The sequence below is a fragment of the Eurytemora carolleeae genome, unplaced genomic scaffold (assembly GCF_000591075.1).
Source record: "Eurytemora carolleeae unplaced genomic scaffold, Eaff_2.0 scaffold1979, whole genome shotgun sequence".
Lineage (NCBI taxonomy): Eukaryota > Metazoa > Arthropoda > Copepoda > Calanoida > Temoridae > Eurytemora > Eurytemora carolleeae.
In genome coordinates, this window is record NW_019397875.1 from 16133 (window position 1) to 36931 (window position 20799).

The 20799-nt window shown below is 34.7% G+C and overlaps 1 protein-coding gene across 1 annotated transcript in view; it reads right to left on the reverse strand.

Moving 5' to 3' along the window:
* LOC111716172 (organic cation transporter-like protein) overlaps window positions 1-9658 on the reverse strand; it is a 13044-nt gene extending 3386 nt beyond the window's left edge. Inside the window, exons 1-3 of the mRNA XM_023491602.1 lie at window positions 9447-9658; window positions 2391-2474; window positions 935-1002 (exon numbers count right to left, since the gene is read on the reverse strand). Of these exons, the coding sequence (XP_023347370.1) occupies window positions 935-1002; window positions 2391-2474; window positions 9447-9455 (161 nt within the window). The 5' untranslated portion in view covers window positions 9456-9658. The remainder of the gene's footprint in view (window positions 1-934; window positions 1003-2390; window positions 2475-9446) is intronic.
* Window positions 9659-20799: the final 11141 nt, after the last annotated feature.

Genomic DNA, 20799 nt, shown 5'->3' on the forward strand with positions numbered 1-20799 from the left:
CCCCCCCCTACAGAATCCTTATGTCCGCCCCTGTTGAGTGGCATTAACTGATCATCAATGACAGAGCTGACAGTTTTTATCTTTTAAAACCATTTTATTAATATTTTATTTATAAAAGAACATATTTTGAAGGTACAGTAGGCATAAAACAATTCATGAAAATAATCTTTGTTTTACAATCCCTCATGCAAATTAAAACCGATCCTTAAATAAAAAAAATGTAGTTTTTTGGTTTTAGATCATAATAGTCCCAGCGCACTATCACCTAAAAGTTGTAGTTTAGGAGTAAAATAAGAAAACATCATTTCCAAACTAAATATAGGTGTGGTTCGGACGAAATATATAGGTGTGGTCCGGACGAAAAATAGGTGTGGTTCGGACGAAATATATAGGTGTGGTCCGGACGAGAAATAGGTGTGGTCCGGACGAGAAATAGCTGTGTGGTTCGGACGAGAAATAGGTGTGGTCCACATATTATCCTGTCTTTGCTAAATTGGGCTTACATATATTTAAATTTTTAAAACAAAATGTATTTAAAATACAATTAAAACTGAAATAATGAGGGTCCTATTATACCTATATAACTGTAAACTATAGGTTACCATAATTAATTATTTAGTCTTTAAATTTCTAGTATTTTCATGGAAGATTATTTATTCCCAAAATAGTTTTGAAACCAGAAAATAACTGTTTTACAACAAAATAAGAACAAATCTTTTTAAAAATTCATTGGAGGAAATTTGGCTTGTTTAGTTGAACGATCCGAGACACCTAGCGTAAATTTCTTGAACCTTCAGGTCCCCAGTCTTATGCCTGGTAACGCAAGAAACACTTAAAGCTTATTCATAAGTCTTTTTCTAAAATAACTCATTTATTTATTATTATTTCTGGACAAATAATGAAATATTGTTCGTGTTAGTTCCAGAAAACCTACCTGTAGCACTGAAATTGTGTAGGCCTGGCTACAAATGTGTACTGCAGGATGATAAAAGGAGTGTATACCTAAAATATAAAGAAAAATTTATTGTTCCAATGTCTTCGAAGAACATCAATAGTGATTTGCTTTCAGTTGGTTCGATTTTCCCTTTTCTTTCATGGTCGAAATTTGGCACGGTGCAAGAGCAGCAAATAATTTCTAACTTTCTTCTTCTAACCATTTGCCTATGTTAAAGTGTGTCAAATTTTGACTAGTCCAAAACAAACTGCAAGAACGATCCAACAAAGATGCAAACAGAACGTGTTGTAACAATCGTTTTTAGATTGTTTTTCCAATTTTTGATATTTGATTATCTGTTTTACTAACCTTGTGAAGAAACAGCACAGCACCATATTTGATTTACAGTTTTACTAACCTTGAGAAGAAACAGCACAGCACAATATTTGATTTACAGTTTTACTAACCTTGAGAAGAAACAGCACAGCACCATATTTGATTTAATGTTTTACTAACCTTGAGAAGAAACAGCACAGCACCATGTTTGATTATCTGTTTTACTAACCTTGAGGAGAAACAGCACAGCACCATATTTGATTTAATTTTTTACTAACCTTGAGGAGAAACAGCACTGCACCATATTTCATTATCTGCTTTACTAACCTTGAGAAGAAACAGCACAGCACCATATTTCATTATCTGTTTTACTAACCTTGAGAAGAAACAGCACAGCACCATATTTTATTATCTGTTTTACTAACCTTGAGGAGAAACAGCACTGCACCATATTTCATTATCTGTATTACTAACCTTGAGAAGAAACAGCACTGCACCATACTTTATTATCTGTTTTACTAACCTTGAGGAGAAACAGCACAGCACCATATGTGATTTGCTGATTTATTATTCTTGAGAAGAAACAGCACCTCACCATATTGGGTCTGTCCTAGAGAACGATTATGGACCCCCGCCCCCCCCCCCCCCTCCTATCAATTTTGTACATGACCACTTTTTCAACAATTTTCAATTAAATATTATTTATTTAGGGTTAGGTTGGGTTAAGACACTTTCTGGGCGGAGCGCTGCGGCCAAATGTCTTACATTTCAGATCCATGTACAAAATTGAAAGGAGGGGGAGGGGCCCGGGGGGGGGTTCCAAAAATCGCTTTCTAGGAAATTACCACCATATTTCGTTTATCTGTTTTACTAACCTTATGGAGAAACAGCAATGCACCATATTTGATTTAATGGTATACTAACCTTAAGAAGAAACAGCACAGCACCATATTTGAGTTACTGTTTTATAATTCTTGAGTAGAAACAGCACAGCTCCCTAATTAATTTACTGTTTTATTATTCTTGAGTAGAAACAGTACTGCACCATGTTTCATTTACAGTTTTACTAACCTTTAGGAGAAACAGCATAGCACCATATTTCATTATCTGTTTTACTAACCTTGAGGAGAAACAGCACAGCACCATATTTTATTTGCTGTTTTCCAGATTCCCCAATCTCATGATAAATCTCATCAATCTCCATCTAAATAACAAATTTATCAATCAATAAATCAAATTTTTAAAGAACCTAACTAATTACAATTTAATGAATGAATTGTTTACAAAATTAAATAATTCATCAACGTAATGGTTCTCAACCATTAATCAATTCATAAACAAATTATTAATCAATTTATCAACCATTTATCAAATTAATAAATCATTAATCATATCAACCATTCACCATTTTATCAAATATTAATCAATTTATGAATCATTAATCAATTTATCAAACATTATTCAATTTATCAATCATTAATCAATTTCTCAACAAATTGAAAAATTTATAAACAAATTGATAAATTGATCAGTTTTGTACTTGCTAAATAAATCAATCGATTTCAATTGAAAATATTAACAAATATTTCTCCAAAGAAAATGAATTTTTGCCATAAACTCTACATCATTATATCAAATAGGCTAAGTTTGAAATATCAAAGGTTTACAACGTCAGGTTGCTAAGATAAGGGAATTAAAACATTTGAGTTTTTGGCAAAAACTCAACATCTACTAAAACCTTAATTTTCACAACTTGGGTTTCAGAAGCTACAAAAGACTAGAGACAATTATTATTATAAAAAGTTAAACCCTTTAACATTTAAATAATTCGTTGTATAGATAAAATATGAAAAATGTCAACGATCGTAAAACATATAGATTTAACAGAAATTTTAATATATTTAAAACTAGCCTCTTAGGATTTTAACCTTTAGCTGTTATTATTCAGGACACCATTTTTTCTGATTAAAAATAAGAAACATCGAGATTTTTTCCGAACAACGGTTTTCCACTTATAAGTTAGGACAGTCAAACACGTTTTTCCACTTATAAGTTAGGACAGTCAAACACGTTTTTCCACTTATTAGTTAGGACAGTCAAACATGTTTTTCCACTTGTAAGTTAGGACAGTCAAACACGTTTTTCCACTTAAAAGTTAGAACAGTCAAACACATTTTTCCACTTATAAGTTAGGACAGTCAAAAACGTTTTTCCGCTTAGAAGTTAGAACAGTCAAAAACGTTTTTCAACTTAGAAGTTAGAACAATCAAAAACGTTTTTCCACTTAGATGTTAGGACAGTAAAACACGTTTTCCCACTTAGATGTTAGGACAGTCAAACACGTTTTTCCACTTAGAAGTTAGAACAGTCAAACACATTTTTCCACTTACAAGTTAGAACAGTCAAACACGTTTTTCCACTTATAAGTTAGGACAGTCAAACACGTTTTTCCACTTAGATGTTAGAACAGTCAAACACGTTTTTCCACTTAGAAGTTAGAACAATCAAACACGTTTTTCCACTTATAAGTTAGGACAGTCAAACACGTTTTTCCACTTATAAGTTAGGACAGTCAAACACGTTTTTCCACATATAAGTTAGGCCAGTCAAACACATTTTTCCACTTATAAGTTAGGACAGTCAAAAACGTTTTTCCACTTAGAAGTTATAACAATCAAGAACGTTTTTCAACTTAGAAGTTAGAACAGTCAAAAACGTTTTTCCACTTAGATGTTAGGACAGTCAAACACGTTTTTCCACTTAGAAGTTAGAACAGTCAAACACGTTTTTCCACTTATAAGTTAGGACAGTCAAACACATTTTTCCACTTAGAAGTTAGGACAGTCAAACACGTTTTCACTTATAAGTTAGGACATTCAAACACGTTTTTCCACTTAGAAGTTAGAACAGTCAAACACATTTTTCCACTTATAAGTTAGAACAGTCAAACACGTTTTTCCACTTTTATGTTAGGACAGTCAAACACGTTTTTCCACTTATAAGTTAGGACAGTCAAACACGTTTTTCCACTTATAAGTTAGAACAGTCAAACACATTTTTCCACTTATAAGTTAGGACAGTCAAAAACGTTTTTCCGCTTAGAAGTTAGAACAGTCAAAAACGTTTTACCACTTATAAGTTAGGACAGTCAAAAACGTTTTTCCACTTAGATGTTAGGACAGTCAAACACGTTTTTCCACTTATAAGTTAGGACAATCAAACACGTTTTTCCACTTAGAAGTTAGAACAGTCAAACACATTTTTCCACTCATAAGTTAGGACAGTCAAAAACGTTTTTCAACTTAGAAGTTAGAACAGTCAAAAACGTTTTTCAACTTAGATGCTAGGACAGTCAAACACATTTTTCCGCTTAGAAGTTAGAACAATCAAAAACGTTTTTCAACTTAGAAGTTAGAACAGTCAAAAACGTTTTTCCACTTAGATGTTAGGACAGTCAAACACGTTTTACCACTTAGAAGTTAGGACAGTCAAACACGTTTTTCCACTTAGAAGTTAGAACAGTCAAACACATTTTTCCACTTATAAGTTAGGACAGTCATAAACGTTTTTCCGCCTAGAAGTTAGAACAGTCAAAAACGTTTTTCAACTTAGAAGTTAGAACAGTCAAAAATGTTTTTCCACTTAGATGTTAGGACAGTCAAACACGTTTTTCCACATAGAAGTTAGAACAGTCAAACACATTTTTCCACTTAGATGTTAGAACAGTTTTGAATACTTATTTTCTTTTCTTATTATTTAAATAAATATAGAAGTGGATCAAAACAATTAGTATCTACAAAAAACTTCTAAATGTACTGCAGATCTTCTAAATGTACTGCATATCTTCTAAATGTACTGCATATCTTCTAAATGTAATAAAAATCTTCTAACTGTACTAAAAATCTTCTAAATGTACTGCAAATCTTCTAAATGTACTGTAAATCTTCTAAATGTACTGCAGATTTTCTAAATGTATTGCTTTCTTAATGTACTGCAGATCTTCTGTTATTTACTAACGTACGTACACTGTATTTCCACTGTCCAAAGGCATCCTTCCCTGCAAGGTTATAATGCAAAGAAAGTTAATTGCGGTCGTGTATACTCTGCGTACATATTGAAACCAGTTCTCTTTGGGCGGAATTTGTAAACAAGAATAGATATATTAGTGTTCGTTTAGTATCCGAGGAGGTTAAAAGCATTAAATTTGATAATTTTGTTAATTCACATAATAGTTTCCAATGACCAGAATATGTCATTGATTTTTTATGTGAAAGATGGATCCCTTGTCAGGCTGTAATATCTGTCTTGTGTTTACATTACCGCCCAGAAACAGTACACTGCAGTACAAAAGATGCGAACACTTCTGAAATAACTTTCCTTGCATTACATCCTTGCTTCCTTGTATTTCTTATTCAAAAAGCCAGTTTCTTGTGAAATGATTTATTTCTCTACATTGAAAACTGCATGCAGTACACAATATCTATAAATAAAAAGTTGTGTAATCTCTGTTTGTCTGTTTGTTTGTCCGACCATAACTCTGGAACCCCTGGACCGATTTTGATTGGGGAACTCGGAAGATCCACGGGACGGGGAATGTTCTTAGCTTGGTTTTAAGACTCTGAGTGGGTTGACTTTAATAGCGAAAATTTAGTTTCCCGGTAAAATCGATCAAGTGCGGTTAAACAATTTTTAGTAATCTGGGCAGCGCTGGGTTCCCTAACTAGTACTGCATGAAGTACGTTGGTTAACATTCTTATGTACGAAAGTTCAGTTCAAAGGCATTTGACAGTACATCGTGAACATTCGGCGGAATTACAGTGAATACTTACACTGTACACCGTACACTAGACACCAACTGTTCACTGTACACCGTACACTAGACACCAACTGTTGTACTGTACATGGTACACCGTACACTAGACACCAACTGTTGTACTGTACACTGTACACCGTACACTAGACACCAACTGTTATACTGTACACTGTACACAGTACACTAGACACCAACTGTTATACTGTACATTGTACACCGTACACTAGACACCAACTGTTGTACTGTACACTGTACACCGTACACTAGACACCAACTGTGTACTGTATATGGTACACCGTACACTAGACACCAACTGTTGTACTGTACATGGTACACCGTACACTAGACACCAACTGTTATACTGTACATTGTACACCGTACACTAGACACCAACTGCTGTACTGTACACTGTACACCGTACACTAGACACCAACTGCTGTACTGTACACTGTACACCGTACACTAGACACCAACTGTGTACTGTACATGGTACACCGTACACTAGACACCAACTGTTGTACTGTACACTGTACACCGTACACTAGACACCAACTGTTNGTACAGGAACATGTTGAGAAAATAAAAACTAATCTTATCATCGAAAATAAGTAATCTTGTTCAATTATTAGTTTCTATTATCTCATTATTCTGGTTTCTCATAATTCACAAAGATTTTCGCAGATTTTCTAGAATTATTATTGAAAAGACGACATTACTGTATAATTTTTACTTTAAATTCTGAAAACGTATCCACCCCCAAAGTAGGAGTTCACTTATTTGGATAATTTCAGGGTAAACTTGACAGCCTAGTAGTTAGTTATAGCCGATTTATCGCTTTATAACTTCAGCGGAAAGGTAGGATACCTTTGCATATAGACACTATTCAAACGTTTTTTTCAGTAACAACGGGCTGATGAAATTATCATGTTTCAATGACATCATGTGTCATATATAATAAAATATGAAAAGTTGTCTTTATAAATAAGACTAATTCCAGTGATCAATAATAGTAACTAAAAATATTGATATGAAAAACAGACCATTTACAAACACTTAAGTTTTGAATACTTTTACTAACCTATCTTTTTGAATTTTTAACTGTTTGACCCAGATTAAAAATTTACTACCTTTTATTACCTAATATAATATAATAAAGTAACATAGTGTTTTATTTACAATACACTTCGTAACTTTTTGTAAATTTTTAAAAAACACATTTTGTCAATTTAGAATTTTAAAGAAGACTTAAAACTCGAGTTACTGTAAAAGAAATATCCACTTCACCTCTCCACGTATTTTTGCATAAAAAGTATTTCATCAACTTTCAAATTCAAATGTAAACCTTAGATGTGAAACTCGTCTATAACAACCTGTAAATATCAACCTGTAAATATCAACCTGTAAATATCAACCTATAAATATCAAACTGTAAATATCAACATATAAATATAAACCTGTAAATATCAACCTGTAAATATCTAAACCTGTAAAAATCAACCTGTAAATATTATTCTGTAACTATCAATCTGAAGAAATCAATCTGTAAATATCAACCTGTAAATATCAACCTGTAAATATCAACCTTTAAATATCAACCTATAAATATCAACCTGTAATTATCAACCTGTAAATATCGACCTGTAAATATCGACCTGTAAATATCAACCTGTAAATATCAACCTGTAAAAATCAATTTGTAGAAATCAACCTGTAAATATCAACCTGTAAATATCAACCTGTAAATATCAACCTGTAAATATTATTCTGTAAATATCAATCTGTAGAAGTCAATCTGTAAATATCAACCTGTAATTATCAACCTGTAAATATCAACCTGTAAATATCAACCTGTAAATATCAACCTGTAAAAGTTGTTTACTTTTTGGATGGTTTTACTTTTGATCTTTTATACCGTAAACTGTGAAGACACCCCATTGTGAAAACAAATGAAATGATAGTTTATTTAAACGAATTAAACTTGAAAATGTCTGAGAATGGGCCATGTTACCATGACCAAAAACATATAATTTTATACATAACATGACCCATTTTCACTGATTCTAAATTTTGACCTCCGGAGATCATTAATATTTGGAGGTCAAAGTCTGACGATGTAATAGAACATGCATTTTAAACAAGGACCCTTTAAATGAAATCTATTAAAACACCAAAAAATTTTTGATCTGTGGTTTACCTTTCTTTATATTTTAGAGCTTGACTCTTTCAACTTCAATAACAGAAAGGTCAAATGTGAGGTCAGAGGTTACACATAGATTTAGACCCCCCTAACCTTGATAGGGTTGAGAGAAGGACAGAAAAATGAAATATATAATCTGTTCTATGTGATGTACAAACATTAACAAATGAATATCTTTATAAAATATTGTACTTATGCAGTTCATTGAGCAACTAATATATTATGACAATAAACATAGAAATATAATATATTTTATTAGTTATATATTTCTACCCATTCCCCTGGTGTCCCCTGTTTTAAAGTACTCTATATATAAAGTTGTATGCTCTGTTTGTTTGTTTGTTTGTTTGTCCGATCATAACTTAGGCAAGTCTGGACCAAATTGCCTCAAATCTTGTTTGGGGAACTCGGGAGAGACACAAAAATCTTCTCAGCTTGGTTTTGAGATTCAAAGTTCAGTGGGTCGACTTTCAAAATGAGAAACAAACAGTAACTAACATCGTAATTTACGACCATGTGCGGGTAAACGGCTAGAGTAACTAAGAGTAACCTGGGCAACACTGGGTTAACAAGCTTGTATTTTATAAAGAAATTGAGCCTTTGACACAAACTATAATTTTCTAAGCTCTTTATCTTTGCAACCCAATATCACTAGACTTTGAATTATGTTTGATCTTTAAATCTAAATTTAAAATATCAAATGTTTACCTCAACAGGTTGCAAATATATTGAGATTAGAAAGTTAAAGTTTGTGGCAAATACTCAATTCCTTTCTTATCTTCAAAGATTTTTACATGAATGTATACTACTATACTATTTTAAAAAAATTACTCAAATATATTTTACCTAGAAATCAATTTTAATATATTATGGATGCCATGAAATATTTATCATTATTATCTCTTCAAAACTATTCACCAACTGTCATGTTTTGTGGGACACCCTGTTCCTTCACGATTTAGAAATAATGTGGATCAGTGTTATTTGTGAATTATAGGAGCCAAGCAAGTTTGACCCCCCTTTTCAAAGAGCTGCCCCTGATATCAACCCATGTGAATGTCAACCTGTAAATATCAACTTATAAAAAAAGTCCTGGCCCCACCAAGTCTATACTGCAAACCAAGTAAAGAAAATAATAAAAAGAAAAAGAAAAAAGAAAATATTACCTTAAACATTTATTTTTTACTTTTAAATATTTCCATCATTTTTTATTCTTCTTCCATTGAGTTTACAAATTTATTTGTAATTTGAATTCACTAAATTCTGTTTTGTTAACAATTCACACTTCACATTTCTACACGTTGCCAGTTTCATGTGTGATTTTTTAATCTGTGCTATTCGCTAGATATAGTAGACACTAGTAGACACTGTGTGTATATACATTTATACCTGCCTTTACATTCACGACGGGGTTACTGTGGACAACCCCCGTGTACACTCAACGCTGCTGAGTGATTCAGGTTGCGTTGTCGGGTTCTCGAGTAGACTCAGAGAGTATGATAGAAAAGACGACATTTAAACTCGACTAAAATACGACGGACATTTAAAGTTTAGGAACGGACAGGAAAAATACTAAATCAGTATTAAACCAACAAAACTGGCAAAAGTATCAAGAAAAAGGTAAGAAATCCAGTATTCCAGTATTCAAAGATTCAAGGATTCAAGGATTCAAGGATTCAAGGATTGAATTAGATTGAAGGATTGAAGGAGTGATGGATTGAAGAGTTGAAGGATTAAAGAATTGAAGGATTGAAGGATTGAAGGATTGAGGGATTGAAGGATTGAAGGATTGAAGGATTGAAGGATTGTAGAATTGAAGGATTGAAGGATTGAAGGATTGAAAGATTGAAGGATTGAAGAATTGAAGGATTAAAGGATTGAAGGATTGAAGGATTGAAGGATTGAAGGATTGAAGGTTTGAGAGATTTACGGATTGAATGATTGAAGAATTGAAGGATTGAAGGATTGAAGGATTGAAGGATTGAAAAATGAAAGGTTTGAAGGATTTAAGGATTGAAGGATTGAAGGATTTAAGGATTCAAGAATTCATAAATTGAAGGATTGAAGGATTGAAGGATTAAAGGATTGAAGGATTGAAGGATTGAAGGATTGAAGGATTGAAGGATTGAAGGATTGAAGGATTAAAGGATTGAAGGATTGAAGGATTGAAGGATTGAAGGATTGCAGGAGTAAAGGATTGAAGGATTGAAGGATTGAAAAGTTGAAGGATTGAAGGATTGAAGGATTGAAGGATTAAAGGATTAAAGGATTGAAGGATTAAAGGATTGAAGGATTGACGGATTGAAAAGTTGAAGGATTGAAGGATTGAAGGATTGAAGGATTGAAGGATTGAAGGATTGAAGAATTGAAGGATTTAAGGATTGAAGGATTAAAGGATTGAAGGATTGAAGGATTGAAAAGTTGAAGGATTGAAGGATTTAAGGATTAAAGGATTTTATATTTTGATGCTGAGTGACCAACTCCTTTGTTCAATTTTATCAATATTCTTGCTTTTCTTTTGCTGCATAAACCGTCAACTGTTCAGTATAGATAAAGATCTCCACAATTTTTTAACATAAATGTGGAAGATATAGATATCATTATTTTTCTTTAAATAACCATTTTGAAAACATAACTTTAACTTTGGGTACATGTTTGACCTTTAAATTATGATTTTAACTCCAGGTTAGATCTCTTCTCTCCTTGATCCAATTTGCAAAACAGTCCTAAAATACCTGGACAATGGGTCGGAACTCTCCTCTCGTATCCTGTATCCTGTATCCTGTATCCTGTATCCTGTATACTGTATCCTGTATCCTGTATCCTGTATCCTGAAACTCCCACTCTTGTGCCTGGAGTTAACAATCCTAAAACTCCTAGTAGGTGAGTTGGATCTCTTCTCTCGTTGCTTCGACCTTGCCTGGAGTTAAAAATCCTAAAACTCCCGGTAGGTGAGTTGGATCTCTTTTCTCGTTTCTTCGACCTTGCCTGGAGCAAAACAGTCCTAAAACTCCTGGTAGGTGAGTTGGATCTCTTCTCTCGTTGCTTCGACCTTGCCTGGAGCAAAACAGTCCTAAAACTCCTGGTACAATGGGTTGAATCTCTTTTCTTGTTACTCCGAAATTGCCTGGAGGAAAAACTCCCGAAAATCCTGTAGAACAGGTTGAATCTCTTTTCTCATTGCTCCGACCTTGCCTGGAGCAAAACAGTCCTGAAACTCCTGGTAGAACGGGTTAGATCTCTTCTCTCCTTGGTCCCATTTTACCTGGGGCAAAACAGTCCTGAAACTCCTGGTACAATGGGTTGGATCTCTTCTCTTGTTGCTCCGACCTTGCCTGGAGTAAAACAATCCTGAATCTCCTGGTAGAATGGGTTGAATCCCTGTTCTTGTTGCTTCGACCTTGCCTGGAGCAAACAGTACCGAAATTCCTTGATCCGACTTAATCCGTCTTAAGAAAAGCTTTCATTTTAAGATACAACAACAATAGAAAACTTATATATATCCTTTGATTTTAATATAATATGTTCTGTATTACCCTTTATTAATACTCACCAGTTGCAATTTCGCCCTTTCTCGTACTCCTTATTCAGTAGATGTTTTGTAGATTTTCACAAATAGGTTTTGCGGATTTTCAATTTTACAAATAAATATTGGATTTATTTCCATTTGAAAAAAATCGTGATATATATCTATATATTAGGTATATTATTATACTATTCAAAAGATTAAGCATATATATATATATATAACTAAGAAAACCATTCTTAATAAACATGATAATATTAACTTATATTTAAGTTCGATGATGAGGATTATTATATAAACATTTGTAAACTTTAACAAAATAGATTAATGAACTATGTAAATCATACACACATTATATAAAATACATTTAAAACGTCAATATTTAATTATGTATAACATTTAGCTTATTTGGCCTTTAGGAGGGGGAAAATGCCGGAAATTGGGGGAAATGGTATAAGGAGAGGGGGAAATGCAATTTAGAGTCCTGAATTGAGTTCCCCGACCCAATAATGATGACTTTAGACGGTACATGTACATATCTCAAAGTTTTTGAAAAATGTCTGAAAAATGCGGGAAAAATCAGAGGAAAAATTATTTTTCCCCCACGTTGGTTTTTGATTAAAAACTAGACCAAATTTTAGGCCTACATGCAAAAAATCAGAGAGAAATCTCTAAGACGAAGTTAGAAAACCCCGCCACCCTTTGAATGGATATGTGGACATTCCCCTTTCAAAAATTTGCCTCCTGCAACTGCAAAATTCGATTTTCATTAAATTTAAAAATCCACGAATTATTTTATAAAATCTGCGTATTATTTTTATAAAATCCGCGAACTTTTTTTATTTGTTTTGTTTTAAAATGTGCCCTAAAAGCCTAGTATTATATTTATAATTCATTAGATAATATATACATCAAATTAATTTGATAATATTAGAATCTTAAATCTTTTCAGTGGACTGTCATATCAATTGTAACCTTGAACAACAGTACCATTTAAACTCTTGCTTCATCAATATTGTGGAGGTACCATTTAAACTCTTGCTTGATCAATATTGTGGAGGTATCGTCGTTTCTCTAAGTTAAATTTTAAGAGTTTCATTCATTGTTTTTGAACCAGAAACACTTGTAAGAAAAAGCAAAATTGGAAATAACAAATTTTTGAGATCTTAAGTCGATCAAATTGAGTAATTAGCACAAATATTGGGTTTTCTAAACCCAATATCTTTAAAACCTAAGGTTTTCAATCACTATATCTTTGCAACTATTAGTATTTTGACTTGTTAAATATGAAAATATAAAATATAACTTTTACTACTACTAGGCTTTTAGTGGCTTCACACCCATCCTCTATTTCATTTTTTTTTAATTGTGACTCAATCTCCGAGCATCTTCTCTTTGTACAGGGGCGTGCAAGGGCATTTGTGTAGGGGGGGCACATTTAACGTGCGTCAGCTCGCCAAAAAAATTCCCTCCCCCCTTAGCAACATTGTGCCCTCCTCATTAAAAACCCCTTTTTGGAAAAAAATATTGATACCTTTTTTTTTAATTATGTAAACTTAAATTTATGTAATTTTCTTAAGGGTCCGCACAATGTTGCCGGGGGGGGGGGGGCACAAAATCAGGCAATCCCTCTAAATACTGTGGTGTAAGCTTCAAGGGATGAAAACAATAGATGGAAACGTTTTTAGAAAAATGACTACATTTTCATAGGATTGATATATTGTATAATAAAATATGATATCAAACATATATTTATACACTGAAGGCAGTATTGATTAAAGCTTTTTTTAATGAAACTTTTTTAGTTAAGGGCAAAAAGTGAGATTTTAAAGCATTTTTTTCTATACGATGTAATTATACTTAAATGGAGTACATGCACAATTTCAAGTGACCCTCCATTTATAGAGTGGCATGTCCGATGTACCTTTGAAACCTTCATTTCTCCATCGTTTCTGAAGCAAGAAATGCGCGAGTCATTTTTGTAGAGAAATCACAAATTAAAATATTCAGTTTTCAAAATAGGAAACATGGATTTTTAATGAAATACTTGATCAGACAAAGCTTTAAAGGGCATTGTTGTAAATCAGAATATATTTTAATTCTTTTTTTAATCTGTTAGTTTGGGTGAGTGCAATGCAATACAATGTAGAATGTAGATTGTCTGAGGAAGATGTAATATTAAAAGTTCCCCCCCCCCATGAGTCCCCCCCTCAGAGGGGGCACGCATAAGGGGGGGGGGCGAGCTCGTCCCCTCCCCTAGTACGCCCCTGTCTTTGTACAATATAAACAAACAACAAAAAACCATTAACCTTCCCTTGGGTCTGGAACGGTTTAGCCGTTTTCACGTTTTGTATAATTTCTTTTGAAATTACGGTATTTAGCAGATACAAATACTATTATGGTTCTAGAAAGGCAAACAGATGTTTCTAAAGTAAGTTTAGTCATTCCTTGGAAATATGAACCATTAATTCAAAAGTACTTTTTATAAAAAAACTTAATTTGATTGTGATTTGTTTTTTTAAACATTCCACTTTTATTAGGTAAACACTAGTTTGATAATATTGAATATTGAATATTGAATATTGAATATTGAATATTGAATATATTTTTTTCAAGCTTACAATATCTACAAGCTAAATTTCTAATGGTCTATTTAGACAAACTTAAAACTTGAAATATTTTAATAACCTTTATAAATAGGAAAAAGTCCTTTTTGACATTAAGTGTTATTCCTTATGAAATTACTGCATAGCAGCAGACACAAAAACTAATGCAATACGGGTGTTGATCATGGCCAAATATATAATTATAATGTAATGTAAATCATGGTAATATAAACCATGAACTCAAAAATACCTCATAGTAAACTTACTTGGATTATGAATTGTATTTTTTCCATAATATTTGTATTAGGCAAACACTAGTTTAATATAATATTTAATATAATATATTTTATTGCTTTCAATATCATGTTATAGATGAATATTTGACAAAACACTAACTCTATCTGTTTTTTAAAAAACGAACTAATACTTTGCAAGGAAAATTCCCGGTTTTTCATTCTAAAATTTCGCGCATTTTCTAGTTTTATTTCAGATATTAAGAAATTTTACTAATGCATTTGCAGTTATAAAGCAAATGATAATAATAATAATAATAATAATGTATATTTCAAACTAGTTTACAGGTTAAATGATAANGTTTGGTTTGGTCTTCAGAGTTTCCGGCAGTCAGCTGGTAATCCAGGGTCTCCACAGGGGTCCCCTCAGCATCGAGGTGTTGAAGAAGATGAAACACTCGATGGTTATCCCGGACTCTTCTTCGTGGGTTCCTACGAGCTGGGAGAGGAGAAGGCTTTTGAGGTGAGAACTGAACCTTCTTCTACATTCCAGGGGCTCTCTGGAGAGGTGCTGGAGAGGCAGGAGCCAACGGAGCCGGAGCTGACTGAGCCGGAGCTAACGGAGCCGTAGACGACGGAGGTCTTCCAGGTCGGGGAGGCTGCTGAGGAGTAACTGGATGATCAGAGAGTACAGGTTTAAGCTGATCCACGGAGACAGAGTCTTTGGATACTTGGAGAGGACTAGATATGGCCCTCTATATAACGGAGATAACGGAGGTTTTGATGCATCCTCTCTGATAAAAACATGAGAACAATTAGCTAAACTTGAAGGGATCTGGTCTGGTTTTGTGGCTGGAACTGCAGAGTGATGAGGTAGGACTGATGTACTGTTCTTCAGGATAGACTGGATTTTCCTGAGATACTCCAATGAGGGAAGCTCTGGAGTGTCTAGGAATTCTCCAGGTAAAACAAACGGAGAACCAAAGAGGGCTTCAGAAGCGGAAACAGATGAATCTTCTCTGGGAACACTCCGGAGTCCAAGTAATACTAGGGGTAGATGATGGAACCATTCCGTTCCAGCTAAACGAGCATGTAGAGAAACTTTGAGCTGTCGATGGAACCGTCTGCCGTCTTAGGAATGTCACCTTTGGCCATTGGCACCTGATAATAATTTTTGGTCAGATCCAACTTGGTAAAAACTGTACAACCGTTGAGTCTAGAAGTAAAATCAGCTATGATGGGAAGAGGATAACGATCTGGAACTGTCTGTGTATTCAACCGGCGATAATCGCCGCAAGGACGCCAGGAACTGTCAGGCTTCTGTACCATATGAAGAGGGCTGGCCCAAGGAGAGTTTGAACGGCGGATTACACCAGCAGTTTCCATTGCAGCAAATTCTTTCCTGGCAGACTCAAGCTTTTCTACATCTAACCTTCTAGCTTTGGCAAAAACCGGCGGACCAGGAACTGTTGGAACGGAGTGACGAACTTGATGCTTTGGCACAGCTGCACTGAAATCCTTAGAAGAGATAACATCAGGATACTCAGCTAACAAATCCCTGAACTCCTCAGAGGTAGACAATAACGCGGCGTACAACTCTGAATGTTTTCCTGGTTTTGTCGAGGGAACGGCGGGAATCGGTTCCAGGGTTGCAGCATCCAGGAGACGGGCACCGGCAACGTCAACTAAGAGGTGGTGATGGCAGAGAAAATCTGATCCTAGCATAGGCATAGATACATCTGCTAGGAAAAAAGTCCACTCAAAACGACGAGGCCCGAACTGTAGAGCTATCTGACGAGAACCGTAGGTATCCATAGCTGTACTGTTGGCGGTTCTTAACTGAACTCCCACACCAGGAGCTCGAGGTTGCTGAGGAAGATGTGGATAGACTGACACAGAGGCTCCAGTGTCAACCAGAAACTTGCGAGAGGATAGAATATTCTGCAAAAATATAAGATTTGAGGAAGGAGAATCGGCGGGAATTGCATTAAAATAATCCCCACCACTGACTAGTTTCCCGAACGGGAACAGGGAGCTCGACACTGACTAGCTGCATCTCCCCATCGGCGGTGGTACCAGCATACCCCGGAAGAATCGGTTCTCCTACCATCTTCTGGAACTGAGGGACGACTGGAAGACCTAGGAACAGAACCACGAGTCCCAGACCTAGTGGACGAATTTCTCCGGGGCAAAGCATAAACATCCTCAAACTGCTCAGAGAGAACCTGCACAGGAACACTGCGTCCACGGACCATCCATAACTCGTCAGCGCGCAGAGCCATCCTTCATGGATCACTGATGGATTCAGAGAGCAAATGTGCTCAAATATCAGCAGGGAGGCGGTCCATAAACAATCCTCTGAAGAAAAAACCAGGCTTCTCATCCTCAGGGAGCAAAACTAACATTTTATCCATTAGCTCAGAAGGATGTTGGTCAGACAACAAGGGCAAACTTTGTAACCCCTGATATCTCTGGAAATCACTCAGCGTATACATCTGGATGAGGCGACTTCTCAGGGCTTCGTAAGGAGCGGCAGGGGGAGCTCGGACCGGGTCTAGAAGTCAACAGGCAACATCCTGGGGCAACGCAGCAAGGCAATGGTTGAACTTGGTCCACGAGACTGTGATCCTTTTTACCTCGAACTGTGCTTCGGCCTGGATGAACCATACCTCTGGAGAATCGGTCCAAAAGGTTGGAAGTTTCACAGAAACTGTTGTCAAAGGAACTGCAGACAGGGGTACATCACTTCCTTCTTCCTCCGGCATGTTGACAATCGCTACTGTAACTAATCGCTCATGTTAAATTTTCTCGAGATCTCGGTGGAAACCTTACTTTGGTATTTGGGTTTGAAGAACGCAGGGACCCGGCTGAAACCAATTTCAGGTACATCGGCGAGAGAGACTGCTTAACACTTCGACAGCGACGAAATCATGTCAGGGTCACCAAAATGTAGCGACGCGAAATAACAAAGATATAATCGAGACTAACTATATATTTTGTTCTAACTTACAACATGAGAAATCAAACTGAATAAATATGTTTGGTTTGGTGTTCAGAGTTTCCGGCAATCAGCTGGTAATCCAGGGTCTATAAGAGTAATATTTTGTTTTAAGCACTTAAAATACTCACTTTTTATACCTTTTTCTTTTTTTAAAAAATTGCGGGGGGGCTACGCCCCCTGCATCCCCCCCCCCACGCTCACTATGTTTCGCTCGGTACTATACTATTCAGGCTTTGACCCCCCTTTTTAAAAAGCTGGATCCGCCCCTGCTTGGAATACATCCATAGAAAATCTAAATTTTGATATTTCATTTATGCCCCCTAACGTGGCTTGTTTCTTAAAAAATAGTTTTATCTGGAAGGATTAGACACTTAACCCATTAGTGACGAGACCATTAACAATTAGTGAAGTAGCTTTAGAAGGATCTTGTCAAAACAAAACTTGATGGTACTCATGAAAAAATGATATTCAATTAAATTTTGATTTTTTTTGTACAGGGTGACCTGTAAAACATGAAAATCTAAAAAACTTTGGTAATTCATAATTATCTAATTATCTTCAAAACTTTACTTTTCGTGTTTTAGTTATTTAGATCTTTAAAAGAAGATTCCAAAAATATCTTTCAATTTTTTCTAGCAAAAAAATTGACAATTTTATAGATTCAAAACTAAATTACTGGGTGTTCTTTTGATTTTTTTCCAAATTCAAAATCTTGATTTTTTGGGTTTTTTAAATTGAAAATTTAAAAAAAACAGTTTTGAAGTTACGTCAAATATAAAATATGTTTTTAAAACAGGAAATCCTAAAGAAAGCGCAGGAAAAGACAAGACAACATTTAGTTTAAGAAAAAAGGCACTTAAAAAAAACCTCACCCGGTCAAAATTGACCTTCTTGTCACTAATGGAAAAAATAATATTGAAAGGACGAGGATTTCGAGGTGGCTCGGACGAGAAAATTATGAGAATGTGGCTCGGACGAGAAATTGTTGTGGTTGACCTTCCTCCCCTTCTTAGGGGGTGTGGGGGGGGGAAATTATTACAGCTTATTGTAAATGAAATGCTCGGAATGCACCCATAGAAATCCACGAAAACAAACTAAATTTAATTTTTAAGAGCTGACCTGTTCAAGCAATTGCCAAGTTAGAAAAAACACCGCTAGGTGCCACTCGAGTCAAATTATGAATTTAAATATTTAGGATAAAAGCACAGGTCGGGGAAGGAATTAAAAAGAATGTTTTCAATAAATAATATTTTATGATGTTTGATTATATAAAATTTCGTGAAGAGAGGGTTGTGTGGGTTCATTTATTAAAGAGAATGTTCAACTAAACAGTATTAATCAATGTTCTAATTCAGGTTCATCAGTTCTCGGTAGATGTTGTCCGAGATCTTCTAGAGTGGAAGAGTGGGAGAGGTCAGATGGGTTGACCTTCTCCTTCCAGTGCTTGTCGTAGAGTGTTGAAGACCTGGGGTTCTTTCCATTATCAAGAATTAGATAACGATACGAGTTACGAAGCATAACAAATATTCTTTACAAAATTTTGATATAACAAACATTAATTATATACAAAATAAAACGAGCACTATTTAACTTCCTTTTCTTATTTACTAGTTAGAATTGCATAATGTAAAGTATATTTAAACTAATCGGTTCTTTATGAAGGGGGAAGTGGTACAAGAAAGGGAGGGGGAGGGTTTATGACCACTAAAAATAGTCATTTCTTTATCGGGATTTGTCTAGACGTTAGGGAAGTAATTATCTCTGAATAGGGAGAAGAAAGAATCAGATTATGACAGTGGGGAACCTATCAATTTCTATAATTGTTAGATGCAAGAGATTAGATCTATGAGAAAAGCAAGGATTCCATCAGATATCTATTTTTAACGTTGAAATTGTTAGAAATCAAGGATTAAGGAAAACAGGGATTCACTACAACCTCCCCTCTCAAGAAAGAAATGTCGTTTGCAGGAATAATTTTTTTTTATTTTTTTAGATTTTTTAGGTTTTTATTTGCTTTTCGAATTTTATCTTTTTTATTTGCTTTTTCTAAATTTTCTTCTTTTTATTTACTTTTTTAGGTTTTTTTTTATTTTTATTTACTTTTTCTAATTTTTTTTTTCAATACATACATTAAGGTTGTGTTTAATTGTGTAACATAAGGCTTTCAGATTGGGCAGAATTTCCAAATTGTGCTCTGTTATTCCGGACAGAGAATGAAACTTCAGAAGGTTCTGAATTCCTCAAGATTAGGGATCTATGAATATAAAGAAGGCCGCGCCTTGTACAACTGATAGACATGGACAATGTTATTACAAAAATGATAATCGAAATAACTTGAGTTGAAATCAAGGTGATGATGATTTTGTGTTCAATAGTGTTTGTGTTCAAGTTTCCTAAAACTAGGGCTATATCATGGTAAGGTGTGTGTGCTCTAAGTGCTGGGTGTGTTCTAGTGGAAGGTTGTATAAGATGTTCTGCCTTTCTAGATGATAATACATATGTGTTCATTTGGTTAAGACACTTGTTAAGTTCGTGTTGTGAAGTGTTCAGGTTATTAGGTGTTATCCTGGCTGGGATAGTGTGTGTTTCTAAAAGTGTATGTGTGGATAGAGTTAGTGGGAAACAGTCTGTGGTTTGAAGTGTGTCTGTGTTTTTATGTATTCTTAGGTATTCGTTATCTAGATAGAGTGTATGGTTTGTGAATCTCTCTGTAATTGTAAATATTCCGGTTTTTAATTCTACTGTTTCTGTCTCTAGTTTAGCAATGTGTGTTTTCAGTGTATCCTTAGTATATTGTAAAGGGGATAAAAGAGGGATTGGGGGGTTCAAACAAAGACAATCTTTTATTATTTCTGATTCTTTAGCAAAAGTGGCTGAATTTTTTGAATAAATTAGGAATGGGTTATTGGAGTTAAAAGTTTCCAAACAATGAGAAGAATAAATAGAACTCTTTACTCTCCCGCCTGAATGAAAAAAAAGAGGTATTCGTTAGGTATGGATTTAGTTGCAATATTGGTCTTTAATCCCTGGAGTGTTTGTTAAATAGTCATTTTCCTAATCTAATTAAGTTGTTTGTTTGATAATGTCTGTAGGTTTATTCCTGTAAATATTGGTATACGGTCGGTTACAGTGTACACTATACACCTACACTTT